We start from the raw sequence: 15,451 nt of genomic DNA, 5'->3' as shown, positions 1-15,451 counted from the left end.
TCTAACCTTTTCTCCTGTAGCTGCACCCATGACATCAATGAAAAGGATATCCAACAGACAAGTCATTAAGAAACTGCAGTGTTCTGGAAATTACCAGTTCACTTCTCCCCCAGCATTTTAGATTGTTGACACTGTAAGAAAAGGGATATTCATTACTGGACCACGTGAAGAAATCTAATTCTGAAAACTGTCAACTGACGGAGCAACAAACAAGTGATTTGTTTATTCTCGTTCTTCATAAAAACACTTTCTTCATTTCCTGTTTGCAATACATAGAGCACATGATCAAAATATTTTACAGATATGTTCATGTTTGACATTTCTCACTTTGGAGGCAGATATCCACATACTGACTTCACACATTTAAGCTGTCGTAGTCAGTTCCTTAATGCAACATCAGACGAGATTACACTTCAGCATTCAGAGAACATGCAGGTGACCTCATCTTCAAATATGTTCCACAGGGCTGACATTTACATTATTGTATGTTACCTTTAATCATGTTTCCATAGGGGCTACAGTGCACTTATACATCAGCTTCTAATGTGCAAATTTTGGACTCTTGAGGTGCAGTGAGCTAAGAGGTCCAGGTTCAAGTCTCACCTGCTTCAGAGGTGTGTAACAACTTCTCTGAACAAGTTGATTAGAAAATATTCTGATGTGCAAATTCCAAACCTTCTGGCTACCTGAGTGTACTTCCCACTCGGGCTTTTCTTTCAACTATGCCTTTCCAGTGGATGATGTTAGTGAATCGGGTGGATCTACTCACCTATTTACAGCATGGGAATATTGCACTGAGGCACAGCAGCATTAGCAAGGGTTTACCGCACAAAATGAAAATTGCTCAAATGGCCCCAGGTCTATATGAGTGAGTATGTTCACACTGCAGTGGTTTAAAAACACCTATAATGGAGCTCATCCCAGCACAGTTCACTATTCACTACAGACATAAAGTATCCTTCTTAATGTCAGTGGAAGATTTTAATCAGAAAACACTTGGGTTAAACAACACATCAGGGACATTTCTTCTGTGGAAAATGAGAACACTCAAGACATTTTAGAACTTTAATGAAGTTATACAACAAATAATTTGTCCACATTGGTTTATACCAAAGCTTTCCATTCTTGTGACTGATCCACATATAATGATGAAGTACTTGTTGCTGTAAATATATAGGTCTTAAATTGATATATGAGCCTTGCTGATTTATGAGAGATGTTAATGTTGACAAGAAAAATGTAACAATAAGTGTCTAAACAAAACTCTCCTTGGAAAAGACTCCAAGATGAGTATCTGTTTGCTAGTCTCCCTCTAAGTGCAAATGCTGACTTGTGCTAGATGTTGGTTCCCTCCTGCCACAGGTACAAGTTGCCATTTTTAATTTCTAAGCCCCAACAGGTTAGTCAGTGTGTAGTGTTACATGGATGCCTCAATGGTAACTGAAGTTAACAGCAATGCATCTTCTAGCAGGAATCAGTGGATTGGGATAACCATTGGCTGTCTGATTTCCAGCCTTCACCTGTTTTGGTGAGGCCAATTCTCGCACTCCTACTGTCATTCAGGCTGAGAATAGTTAACTTGATGAGCGCGAACTTAAACCTAGGACATTCTGTACAGCTCAATTGCACAATGCTGTTTGCTATTATCATTGGGGCCACTGGGGGAACATAACCTAATATAATTTAATCGAAAGGAAATGGACTAACAACTACTCTTGTGGTCTTAATGGTTCAGATATTTTTTAGCTTTTAAAGTGACGCAAATAAAATTGTGGAGCCAAGTTTTTTGAGGTATCAAGCTCATCTGTTTTGTTTATTTAAGAGTTTCATTTTTTTCTGCAATGGAATCTCTGAGAAAACAATTTGTACCTAATGCTGCACCTAACATTTAATGAAAACATGGTTTAATGTCTTTTTAATCATTTTGGAGTTTAGTTGTACATAAATTACATTAACATAGCATATATTGGTTGTGTCATTACAGTCATAAAGAATAACTCTGAAATATTCATCGTCTTGCATTACCATTGTTAAATTTGTTATCGCATGCACTATGTTGACATTAATGCATCTAATAAAGGTACTGATTCCCAGAAATAACAGCATTACATCATCCTAGTTATACAATTATTTAAGCAGCAGGGATTGTTCCCAATTTTTATTGTGTCAGTTTCTTGATCAAACCCAAAGAGAGAGTAGAAAGAGCCATTAACAAACCTGGACCTTAGTGATACCATTTAATAAAGAACTGAGAAAGGTTAAGTCAAAGAGCGAGGTGCTATGGAGATAGGAAGCAATAAATCATGAGGCAAGTTAATTAACTGGAGGAGGTGGAGGACTGTCGCAAACTTCTCCAGGTAATGGTGGGGAAGATATGTGTGTGTGTGTGTGTGTCCAATTCATTCCAGTAGTACTGGGAATTGGGTGGGATATCAAGGACTGCTGGCTCCTAGCCCTTTTGATATATCTCACTGCGCACATAACTAACTTCGGAAGTAGTAAACATTTTTGCCATGATTTTAATGAAGCATTTGACAAGGTTCCTCACAAGAATGTTTAGCAACAGGTATCTCAATTAGAGAGCTGAAACCATTGGAGATCCCAAGAGGTTCATCCATGATATTCATGATATGTATAATAATGTCATGCAGTTCGTCAATAAAGTAAAGTGTCTACTTGTGGTGAGACAGCAGGAGATTCTCAGGAGAGAAATATTATTTAAAGAGGTTTACAAATACTTAAGAAATGTTTAGGGGAATTGGAAATGGCATAAGAATAAAACAAAAAAATGCACTGTAACAATTAATGAACAACTTGAGGATGTAATGAATTAAGAAAGATTATTAATCTCAAAAGAGTATTTACGATTGTCATGAAGTGAATGGTTTACTTGCATCCACATCATACATTACCTTACTGAGTAGGGAAAGGATTCGTTTGAAACATACTCACACTTTTGCCACAAATGTTTCAAGAACACGTGTTTCATCGGTTAGACTCAAAGCTTCAGATATTCGGACGTAAACCTGAGGAAAAAAGATAATGAGATGCTTCAAATGAAAATCATGCAAAAATCCACCAAAATCGATTCATGGATTTGTAGGTAAAAGTATAAAGTTTGTGAGTTAGAAGCAAAGATTTTAGTTTGAAGTCAGGCTGGAATTTTTCTTGCCCATCAGTGAAGAGTCCAGAAAACTGTGTAGTCTCTAAGGCTGGCAAGGATGAGTAGCATTTCAGCTTTGACTTACAACTCAAAAACTTTACATAGCATCAATTCCTCCTGAGCCATTCCACAGGAGTGTAATGAGAAAGAATTTGACCTTCAAAATATATGCAGGTGAAGGCAAGCCTTGCCAACATGCTGGAGAGCAACTGACAGCACTGTATCACCTCCATTGACTAGGTCCAATGAATTAATAGACAGCAGCAGGCTTTCCTGGGACTAACAGCATTGGGGGGGTAGAAGAGCTAAACCCTGAGAGCTGCCAGCCTCTGAACATTGCAGGTAGTGCCAGCAGGAGCAGTGGGAACTGTCGGGACTAGATCTACGAGAAGCCCAGGATCACCCAAGCTCCCCCAGCCAAAGGTGAGCGTTGACAGAATGAGGATCATTGAATATGGAGGCATGGCAGGAAAGGCAATGTCTGACCTCCACAACCTTCTCCCCTCCCAACACCTGCGAGTGCGTTTAAACAAGTGACACATCCCAAGAGAGTTTCCTTCATATCGACTCCCCTGCCCACAGCTGGTTATATAACAATAGTGGAAGAGTGAGGCATTAATCACACGCTTAAGGGCCTCCACCAGCGCACCTCCCTGCACCAAACTTGGGTCAAAACTGGGAAGGTGACATGTCCTAAATTCCTGACCACCTACCTTTCTCAAGGGAGAGTATTAAATTTCATACGCAGATATATCCAGGTAAATAACTGAAAGTTTACAGAAAGGCCATTATAAAGGAGGAAAGAAAAGATAGAGTGACAGAGTGGCTTAACAAGGAAATTCCAGAGTTCAGGGTTTAGAGAACTAAAGACACAGCCACTAATCGTGAAATGATGGTAACCGGGTATGAGTATAAGGCCAGAAATGAGGTATTATTAGACTCTTGAAGGAAACTAATATATAAACTTTCTTCTTCTCAATTTAACTTTCCCTTTGGCATCAACATTAAACCATATCAGCTCTGTGTACAGTGGAGAATCTTTTAGCAAAGAAAACAGATGTAATGAAAGAAGTATTTAAAATATTTCCCAAGAGTTTCACTTGGTCCTCTTTCGTTTTCTTACAGAAGAAAGAAATTAGCCAGTAAAAATGCAAAACACACTTGCATCAATGTATTTCTGAGAATTTTACTCAAAGTACTAAATGAACAGTCAATGCTCTGCCCACATTTCTAAGATCACACATGAATTTAAGATATTTATTTTAATTGATTAGAGTAATATTGCATCTTGCACAAAGATGAAGCATGGTAATAGAAAAAACACAGACTTGAAATGTCAACTGTTTCTCTCTCTATAGATGCTGCCAGCTCTTGCTGAATATTTCCAATATATATGCTTTTATTAAAACTTTGTGGGTCGATGTAGAATCACATTACTTGCCGAAGTTCAGTTATGGTGAACTCATGGTCAGATGTTGCTTTGACATTGTGCTTGTGTCAACGTATCCAGTACAAATTGCACATCATGCCAAAATAACCTGACACTGGAGAAAGGAAAAAAGAGAAAAGGACTTCTCTATGATTGCAATTGGGTCTATATCCTCTGGAGTTTCAAACAATAAGAGGTAATTTCCTTGAGACATACAAGATCCAGGAGGGGTAGAAGTTGGGAGATTGCTTCCACTGATCAGTGAAACTAAAACACAGGATACAGTCTCAGCATAAGGGGCTGATAATTTTGGAATGAAATGGGGAGAAATTTCATCACTTTAAATGTTGAGAATCTTTGCAATTCTCTGCCATTTAGGGTTCTGGAGTCTCCATGATTGAATACAATTATGGAAAAGATGTTTCTCAGGGAATTGAGTGATATGGGGAGGGGGCAGGAAAGTGAAGTTGAATCCCAAAATCACCCATGTTCATGTTGAATGGTGCAGCAGGCACAATAGACTACAGGTCTCATTCCTGATGAGGGGCGTTGGCCCGAAACATAAAGTTTCCTGCTCCTTGGATGCTGCCTGACCTGTAGTGCTTTTCCAGCACTACTCTAATCTTGACCCGAATCTCCAGCACCCGCAGTACCCACTTTCGCCTGAATGGTTCACTCCTGCTCCTGTGTGGTCAGTTATTCAAACTTAGGCTTGAAAACAAACATGGAATGACATAATACAACAGGCCACCTGGCCCAATGTATCTCTACTTGCTCTTTGCTAGGTCTATAAAACAATTAATATAATAAAAAGGCTTTCTACAGTATATATGTATTAGGCCTAATGACCCATGGAAAATGGATTTATCCAAATGCTTAACAAAAATGGAACATGTTTGATAACACAGCAAATCAGTTGACAGCTCGCCTTCACCTGCATATATTTTGAAGGTCAAATTCTTTCTCATTACACTCCCGTGGAGTGGCTCAGGAGGAATTGATGCTATGTAAAGTTTTTGAGTTGTAAGTCAAAGTTTGGGATAAAAGGTTCTTTTTCGGAATGGCAGCCGGTGACAAGCGGTGTCCCGCAGGGTTCAATGTTGGGGCCGCAGCTGTTCACATTATATATTAATGATCTGGATGAAGGGACTGGGGTCATTCTAGCGAAGTTTGCCGATGATACAAAGTTAGGTGGACAGGCCGGTAGTACTGAGGAAGTGGGGAGGCTGCAGAAGGATCGAGACAGTTTGGAAGAGTGGTCCAGGAAATGGCTGATGGAATTCAATGTGAGCAAATGCGAGGTATTGCACTTTGGAAAAAAGAATACAAGCATGGACTACTTTCTAAACGGTGAGAAAATTCGGAAAGCCAAAGTACAGAGGGATCTGGGAGTGCTAGTTGAGGATTCTCTAAAGGTAAACATGCAGGTTGAGTCCGTGATTAAGAAAGCGAATGCAATGTTGTCAATTATCTCAAGAGGGTTGGAATATAAAAGCACTGTTATGCTACTGAGACTTTATAAAGCTCTGGTTAGGCCCCATTTGGAGTACTGTGTCCAGTTTTGGTCCCCACACCTCAGGAAGGACATACTGGCACTGGAGCGTGTCCAGCGGAGATTCACATGGATGATCCCTAGAATGGTAGGTCTAACATATGAGGAATTGCTGAGGATCCTGGGATTGTATTCATTGGAGTTTAGAAGATTAAGGGGAGATCTAATAGAAACTTACAAGATAATACATGGCTTGGAGAGGGTGGACGCTAGGAAATTGTTTCCGTTAGGCGAGGAGACTAGAACCCGTGGACACAGCCTTAAAATTAGAGGGGATAAATTCAGAACAGAAATGCGGAGACATTTCTTCAGCGAGAGAGTGGTGGGCCTGTGGAATTCATTGCCACAGAGTGCAGTGAAGGCCGGGACGCTAAATGTCTTCAAGGCAGAAATTGATAAATTCTTGACGTCACAAGGAATTAAGGGCTACGGGGGGAATGCGGGTAAGTGGAGTTGAAATGCCCATCAGCCATGATTGAATGGCGGAGTGGACTCGATGGGCCGAATGGCCTTACTTCCGCCCCTATGTCTTATGGTCTAACTGAGAAAAAGATGTCTTCAATTAGAAGTAAAGTGATGATGGCTATCAATCTAAAATGCCAAACTGTTATTTTCTCCTCTCAAATACGGAGTGATCCTCTGTGGATTTCCAGTGCTTACAATTTTATACCTTCTGCAGTTTACTCTTTTTAATCTCTGTACAAAATTAAAATATTGTAGCAGATAATTATAAAAATAAATAAGAAATTGGGGTTTATAAGGGAAATTATTGGTCATGAACTCTAGATATGTTTTTGGATCAACCAGTTCAGAGATGGCACTGTACACCTCAGGAACAGGTGGGACTTGAACCTGGGTCTCCTGGCTCAGAGATAGGGACATTACCAGTGCAACACAAGAGCCCTAATTAGTTTTAGAAAGCAATGCAATTGAACTATACCACGTGATTAACTTTACCTCTAACTAAACAGTGTATCAGAAGGCCATTAAGAAAAAGTCAAATATAAAACATATGGTCTTAATTTGCATTCAAAAGCACAAGTCCAACAAGGGAAATTCTACTACTGTACTAAAAGGAGCGTGCAAACAGAAGTTTAAATAAAACAAGGTAACAATGAAACAGCCATTTAATCTACAATCATCCTTGTAACTATTTCTAATCCTTTTATTATCCATTAGTCTGGATACCCATCATCCCATCAAACACCAGATCAGTCCTTTCATCCCATGGGCTTTCTTCTACCCATGGGATTCCACACGCTAGCCTTGAATGACAGGCATGATTATTAGCTCCTAAATCCATTTATCTGCCCCATTGAACAGTAAATTGAGGCACTCGTTAACAATGACAACAACCTTCTTTTGTTTCTCCTGTTGAGCATTAAGTGAGGCATTTTTTTAATTTACTCAAAGTGAAACCATTTGTTCCCATGAATATGTATGTGGCACAGCTTTAAGCTGATCTAATCCATTTAAACGAGTACCATGTAGCAATATCTGCCTATTAAATGAATACAAATAAATAGAAACAAATTCTGTCTACATTACACTGGGCTTGGCTAATAGATTAAAATATATGGTAGAAAATATCAGGCTCTGGACTATCAGCATTATCCATTTCACATCCTTAGATAACATTTCTGTCATGCTCACTGTAAATATTTCCTACGACTCATACTTTATACAATTGGCTTAGAGAAGAAACTTCTTTTAAAAACTGACAGCAGACATTTCATTTTATTTTGCTGTCTCAAATCAAAGCCGCAAAAAGCCAATGTTTTGCATCTTCTAGAAAGTCGTACTTGTTTAAAAAGGCAAGCACAGTGGAAGCAATGATTCGGTACTGAGAACAATTAGCAAATCAAAAAGAAATTGTAGAGTGAAAAACAAAAAGAAAACTGCATATGCTGGAAATCTGAAACCAAAACATAAATTGCTGGAGAAACTCTGTAAATCTGGCAGCATCTGTGGAAAGAAAGCAGAGTTAATGTCTCTGGTCCAGAGATCCTTCTTCAAATTATGCAGTGTTTGATATATTTCAGGTTTAAAATAATAGCAACAAATGCTGTAAAACAAAGCAGAGTTGTTAAGTCTCTGAAAGAGTTAAGAGAGGTCAATGCAGCTTCAGAGCAGGAGAAAGAATCTCTAGATGAGTCCCTTTCCTCAAATGCTGAAATACCAATGTTTTGTCAGCTTTTTCTCAATTTTTTAATATTTGCAGTTTTATTAAAAATCAGCAATATGCCAGTTTGATTTGGTTAGTAAAGTTCTCCTCCAAATCAGATTGATTGTGTTCAAATCTCACTTCAGCACATTGTCTCAGATGATGCTTGAGTGTAGCTGTGAGGGGTGCAGCAATATCAGAAGTTAAATTGAAGATCTAACTTCTGGCAACTCAATGTAAAGGATCCCTTGAGGACCTAATCCATTGTTCAGAGATTAAACACTTTGCCTGCTGTCTTGAATAACATTCCTTCTCCAAACAACTCCACTAAAAAAAAATTAACTTCTCATTTTTAACTTTGTGGAGTGCTTGTAAAATAACATTTCGATGTAATAACAGTGGTAGGAACCCAAAATAAATTTGTTTTCTGTGAAGTCTTCTAGGATATTCTGGTAATAATTAATGAGTTGGTTTATAAAAAAAACAAGATTTATTCTTTGTAAAGACTAAAGAAAATACCCATTAAAATGTTTCATACCACTCAATGTAACTGCATTTGAGATTATAATTTTACAAGAGTCAACTGAATAAAAAATGTCTCACTATTAAACAGATGATTGCACAAAAACTCTGAACTGGATTCAAGATTTCAACCAGAGAAGAAAAATCACAATAGATTAAAAAAACGTTAATATCAGCAAAGCCAAGTTTTCTTAACTCAAAATATTATTTAAATTTTACTACAATAACTACAATTGATGCAACATCTTTAACAGAGTAAGAATGACTTAGGGTACCTCAAATGAAATTTGACACTAAAGGGGTGTGTGTTTACAGATGAGAATTTCATGAAAGTTAATATAAAAGCAGCAGAGGTTTAGGAATGTTTAAGCGTATAGAAGGTGGAAAATGAATAGTTGATCAGGAATATGTTGGAATAGTTAAGGTGAGAGGTAACAAAGCTATGAAAGAGGGTTTGGCGTAGATAAACAATGGTAGAATCAGGTGATGTTATGATGGCAAAATAGATAATCTTGGAATGGGTATGCAGTTGGAAATTCACGTCAAGGTCAAATAAGATACCAAGATTGTGAACAGCCTTAGACAACGATAAAGGAGAATGACTGAGTCAACGGCGAGGAAATAGAGTTTCAGACTTTGACCAACACAATGACCTCAGTCCTTCTGATATTTCATTGCAGGAAATTTCTGCACATCCAGTGCTGGATATGAACAAGCAGTCTGACAATTTAGAGACAGCTAAATCTATGCTTTATTATTTCCAGCCTGGTCAACATTTCCTTGGCAGTTGACATGAGGAGGACAGTAAATGCTTTAAAATCCTCTTTAATGGAAAGCATTATTCAATTTTGCTGAATTGTTAATGTGGTGACAAACACAAACTAAAGAGGCAACAGGATTCATTTCAATAATTGATAAATCGTGGTTTATATTGCTGACTTTTGAGTTCTTCAAGCTATTTCCTTTACGGACTCATAAAAATTTCCCTTTCTTAACATACTATTTACCTCCAACATACACCGGATGTCCTGGTTCCTGTTGCCGTTAATATAACATAGTCGAAGGACAGATTACTGCACCAATCGATCACCAGTTAAACTTCAGGTACAGTTTTCTATCCTCTGAATTGTTTTCACCTCATGCAGCAATTCTCATAATTTGTTGGGGAAAGATGAACATATGGAAAACTCAGTGGAAGGGAGATTATAGCCTATAATATGGAATGTTGTACTAAAATACAGGAAGACAAACAGATTCACAGAGTGGGTTAAATATTGTATTTTAGTATTGCCAAGTTAAATATTGCCAAGCGTGAACTGGGTCATTTTGTTCAGAAGAAGGTAAAGAAAAAATGATTGGATGGAAACTGTGGATGATGAACTTTTTCAAGATGCATTACTCAACTTGACAGGGACAGCTTTCCCTGATGGCAAGCCCACAGGTGGGTGAATTTGATGACAGCAGGTTGAAGCTCTTAGTTGGGTATTTAACAGCTTCAATTAGCTCCACCTGCCCCACCCAGTGGATAGTTGGGAAGACAGCAAGGATCTTAAGTGTACTCCCTCACTGATCAAACAGCTTAAACCACCAGCCTTTCATTCCTCTCTACCATGCCACTCTGGACCAATGATGCCCAGGCAACTAAATTCCATCCTCTATATGCCAAGAAGGATATCAAAGCCCTGGAGATAATACAGAAAAGATTCACAAGTGTATTTCCAGAATTAAAAGGATGCAAAATAAGTGGAAGGGCAGGCTGCAAGAGGGATACAACAGTTTATAGAAAGCTATTTATATATTAAGTAAGTAAGTAAAAAATAATCAAATGGAGTATAATATGGGAAAATGTGAAGTTGTTCGTTTTGGAAGGGAGAACAAAAGAACAGAATAACATTTAAATGGAGAAAAACAGCAGAAATCTGCAACTCAAAGGAATGTGGGGGGATCTGTGCACAAAACACAGTAAGTTAGCATACAGGTGCAGCAGGTAATCAGGAAGGCTAATGGAGTGTTGGCCATTATTTCAGGTTGTTAGAGTAGGGAAGTGTAATTGCAACTATACAATGTGCTAGTGAGACCACATCTGAAGTACTGTGAGCATTTTTGGTCCTCTTATTTGAAGAAACATATTTAATTGGAAGCAATTTAAAGGTGGTTCACGAGGATGATCCTGAGTATGCGGGGATTGTCTTATGAGCAAAGGATAAACAGGTTGAGACTCATTGGAATGAAGGACTTATGCCCGAAACGTGGATTCTCCTGCTCCGCGGATGCTGCCTGACCTGCCCAGCTTTTCCAGCACCACAAGATCCTTAAGGAGTTTGACAAGGTAAATACTGAGAGGATGTTTCCCTTCATGGAAAAGTCTAGAAGCAGATGGTATGTCTGCAGAATAAAGAATTAAGACTGAGATGAAGAAGAATTTCTTCTCTCAAAGGGTTGAAAGCCTGTGGAACTCCTTGCCACAGAGAGCTGTTGGGACAGAGTCCTTGTGTATATTTAAGGCACACGTATATAGATTCTGATCAGTAGCATAATCGAGGATTATGGTGAAAGGACAGGAAAAAGGATATAAGAAATGTCTGATCAGCCATGATCCTATAATATGGCACAACAGGTTTGAGGGTTCGTAGGACCTACTCTATTTCTGATTTATATTCTTAACTATCAGAAAAGATTGAACAGGCCGTGGCCCATTCCTCATTTGAAAATTTGGAGCACTTGCCCTCCATGTCCCAAAATATGGGTCAGTTGAAATTTTCAAGACCAAAACAATTGGATTTTTGTGGAGGAAGGATATCAAGGTATACAGAGCCAGAACTGGCTGAGATAAATCCTGCTTATGGTTTGATACAGTGGGATTTGGATAAACTGATTTCACTTGTGGTTGAGCCAAGAACAAGAAAGCGTTTCTTTAATAACATGTGTTGAACTTTTAGAACTCACTGCCATATGGAATGGTTGAAGCAGGAACTAACACAATGATAGGGAGACATGACGGAGAAGGGAATGGATAGATATAGAACCTGAGTGGGAACTGTTGAGACTTTTAAAAATATACATTGACCCATTAGGCCAAGTGGCCTGTTTCTGTGCTAATAATGTAGTATAGCTAATTATTTAAGAATAGAAATGTAATTATTTAACATATAAAAATCATGTCGGGAAGTAGGTAATATTTCCTGAATCAAACCGGTTCATAATATGTCCCAATTGTACTGTGCCCAGTTCAGCAATTCTATATATATGCTGTATGCATGCCTATTTGTGATTACCATCCTCTTGAGTAAGCTCAGTGCTGATGCAATGTTCATTTCATTTAAATCTGTCTGGTGCTCCGCCTCTCCCTACAAAATACACACAAGGTGACTAAACTTCATAGGCTATGGTAATTCACGCAAATGATGTAGGATCTTGATTAAAAGCCTGGTAACAAAACAAAATCACAGCTAAAATGCAGGATGGATGATAGAACATTTACCAGGACCTGTTAGAAAATCTCGGAAATGATTAGACCATAGCTTGTGACAATGGTGGTTGTATTGTATTTCTTCCATTGTCCCGAGGGCAGCAGACACTGTATCCACCAATTGCACTCCGTTACACCAGCAATTTCAACAATTCTCTGGGGTGCACCAGGCAGGAGCTAATTGTTCTACATTGCCAAGCTTCTGAATCCTGCCAGCTCTGGCTGTAATTATAGACATCTGTCACTGCTAGCCACTCAGCGGTAACCGTAACATCAATATACAACAATAACACTGAAATGCCTCCAGGCGCTGCATGGAGACCTGAAACGAGAGTCGGGCAATCATCTGCTTTCTTCAAACTATCTGTCAAATGCTCCCAGCCACAAATTGCTCTCTTTGTGTCCTTAGGATAATCTGTTGATTTATTGTACATCTTCTAATATTTACAGCCCAACCAGCCTCCTCCAGTGCTACAGTGCTCTGAAGCATTGCTCAAAGCAAACTCATTTGCTCAAACAGCACTTGAGAAAGCAACATCAGTCTCAGGCTGATTTTGGAAATTTTTGTGCTTGTATAAAACAAATGTTTAAAAATCTTTGACTGGAAAGCTATAGATACCAAAATTAAAAAGCTTTTAAATGCAATATATTCTTTCAGTGCACTGATTAATATTCTCTTTTAGGGTTAATCACTTGAGATCAATTTCTAACAGCCATCCACATAAACACAATTCATTTCATTTCATGTAGGGAGTACTTTAATCTGTGTAATCTTAACTTCTCAAAGCTACACATTGCTAACACATGCAATCAGTGTTTGCTCTGCTGTTAAATAGCATAACATACATATATTTTGAGAAGTGCAAGAGGACATCAAGCTCGAAGGGATCCATTTTCTTTGTTGCTTGTTTAAGTCAGTAGAGGTGTATGCTGCATAGCAACATGAGAATGATTACAATGCCTAATTTCTGTGCCCAAAATAGTAATTTGATTTTTATTAACCCCTTCATTACTGACTAATGCAAAGTTTGGTGCTCAGCCAGTTGGCACCAAAAGTTCCTGTGGTGCAGGAACTTTATGTAAAATTGTTCTTGTATGTTTTTGCATAGTAAGGCAGATCTCATCACATTGTGACATCCATGTAGATCTAACTGGGAGAGAAGTACACAATTTTTGTTTGGTATAGCAACAAGGGAATTGTAATAACAATATTATGCAAGCGATTCTTTGAAAACAGGGTCTACCTCGAAAAAATACACATCATTTTATTACCTTTGTCAATTTATTTATGAATGTTTATGCTGTTCCACTGAAAGAAATCATGAGCAGATTGTTTTAAATGACATATATAAAGGTCAAATTAGCACAACCAAAGCATAAGAGCACAAGAAAAATAACAAACATATGTGAACTTTGCGTTCTTGAAGTTTAAATAATTTTTAATTTCATTAATTTTTAATTTCCTTACCTAGTACATCTTCAGAAACACAATCGAATCATTTGAGACAAATTGAATGTAAAGTAGCATTTTTTGCTTTTACTTATGTACTTACAAAATTCTATGCTTAAAATAAGTAATAATTGCTAAACGTGAGTTGTTTATGTATGGTAGAAATTATAATTTTGCTGGAACAGATTGTTTGGAATAGTGACATTCCATTCTATGAAATGAATCCTGCTGTATCTCTGGGAGCTATATATTGCCACTTCAGACAATCTTCCATTCCAGATTAAGGGTTACAGCACTGATATGAAGTATAACTTTAGTACTGTGTTTATTGTGAATGGATCAGTGCTTCCTCTCAAGAGACACCTAAGTCTCAGTATCAAATGGGTTGCATACAAGTTAAAGGTCCCTCTACTTTCCCAACACCGTGCTTCAACTGTAGCCTCAGAGGAACAATCTCCAGTGTGCCAATGCAGCATCTTCAACTTGCAAACCAACATAACTGGGCTGGATTAGCAATTTATTGCCGATTAGTGCCAACTTAGAGGCAGTTTGGACCTTGAACCCAGATGCATTGAAAACTGCGATGGTGCTGTCTGGGAGTCAGACCATACAAAATGCACTTAACACCAAGATGAAAATCCCTAAGAGGCAGATTGTCACTCAGTTCACTGAAAGGTACAGCCCACATTCCTGATGAAGGGCTTATGCCCGAAATGTTGAATCTCCTGCTCCTTGGATGTTGCCTGACCTGCTGTGCTCTTCCAGCGCCAAACTTTTCGACTCTGATCTCCAGCATCTGCAGTCCTCACTTTCTCCTAATGCTGAATGATGTCAGCTGAAGGGTTAGAGTGCCAGGGGTAAGGTTACCAGATGGATTGGATACCAAGGTAAGTTAGATGGGTTCCAGCTGGGGAGGGCTTAGGATGCCAGATGGGTAGTGTCAGGGCAGTGTTTGGGTTGGATCGGGTAAAGCAAGTGAGAGGAGAGAAAGCAGGTCAGGAAGGGTGTAAATGTTTTGGGGGAGTTGTAGTTGATTAAGTGGGGCACGAGCTTCCAATTATGAGTTCCTATTTATGAGTTCAACTCCTGGATGATTTTACTTAATTTTATTGGAACCCTCCAAAGTATCATAGTGAAATGGAAATTTTTGGCGGGTTCCAGGCATAGAGGAATTGTCCATCAGAGAATTCAATTTCATAGAGTAGAATCCCTACTGTGTGGAAACACACCCTTCGGCTCAGCAAGTCCACACTGACACTCTGAAGACTAACCCACCCAGACCCACTTCCCTACATTTACCCCTGACCAATGCACCTAACCTATACATCCTTGAACATTATGGGGTAATTTAGCATGGCCAATTCACCTGATCTGCACATCTTTGATCTGTGGAGGAAACCGGAGCACCTGGAGGAAACTCATGCAGACATGGGGAGAATGTGCAAACTCCACACAGACAGTCGCCCGAGGCTGGAATTGAACCCAGGTCCTGGCGCTGTAAGGCAGCACTGCTAATCACTGAGCCACCGTGCTGCCCAATTTCTTAGGCATTCCTTTGAAGTGACTTGGGATTACGCAGGATTCCCATGCACATCCCTGATCTACATTGATATAATGACTGTTTGGCCATCGGACTATCCCTCCAGAATATACCCTCAAATATGAGTACGTTCCTTGTAACCATGAGCTTATTTTGCATGAT

At 38.8% G+C, this 15,451-nt stretch overlaps 1 protein-coding gene across 1 annotated transcript in view; it reads right to left on the bottom strand.

Annotated features, from left to right (window-relative positions):
* LOC122556776 (ran-binding protein 17-like) overlaps positions 1–15,451 on the bottom strand; it is a 1,080,295-nt gene that overhangs the window by 482,914 nt on the left and 581,930 nt on the right. Inside the window, exons 15-16 of the mRNA XM_043703926.2 lie at positions 2,953–3,026; positions 51–131 (exon numbers count right to left, since the gene is read on the bottom strand). Coding sequence (XP_043559861.2) covers positions 51–131; positions 2,953–3,026 — 155 coding nt within the window. The remainder of the gene's footprint in view (positions 1–50; positions 132–2,952; positions 3,027–15,451) is intronic.

The sequence above is a fragment of the Chiloscyllium plagiosum genome, unplaced genomic scaffold, assembly GCF_037043375.1.
Source record: "Chiloscyllium plagiosum isolate Xiang-an unplaced genomic scaffold, Cpla_swu_hap1 HiC_scaffold_16, whole genome shotgun sequence".
Lineage (NCBI taxonomy): Eukaryota > Metazoa > Chordata > Chondrichthyes > Orectolobiformes > Hemiscylliidae > Chiloscyllium > Chiloscyllium plagiosum.
Note: the sequence above shows the minus strand (reverse complement) of the source record. Positions and strands in the feature narration are given on the sequence as shown.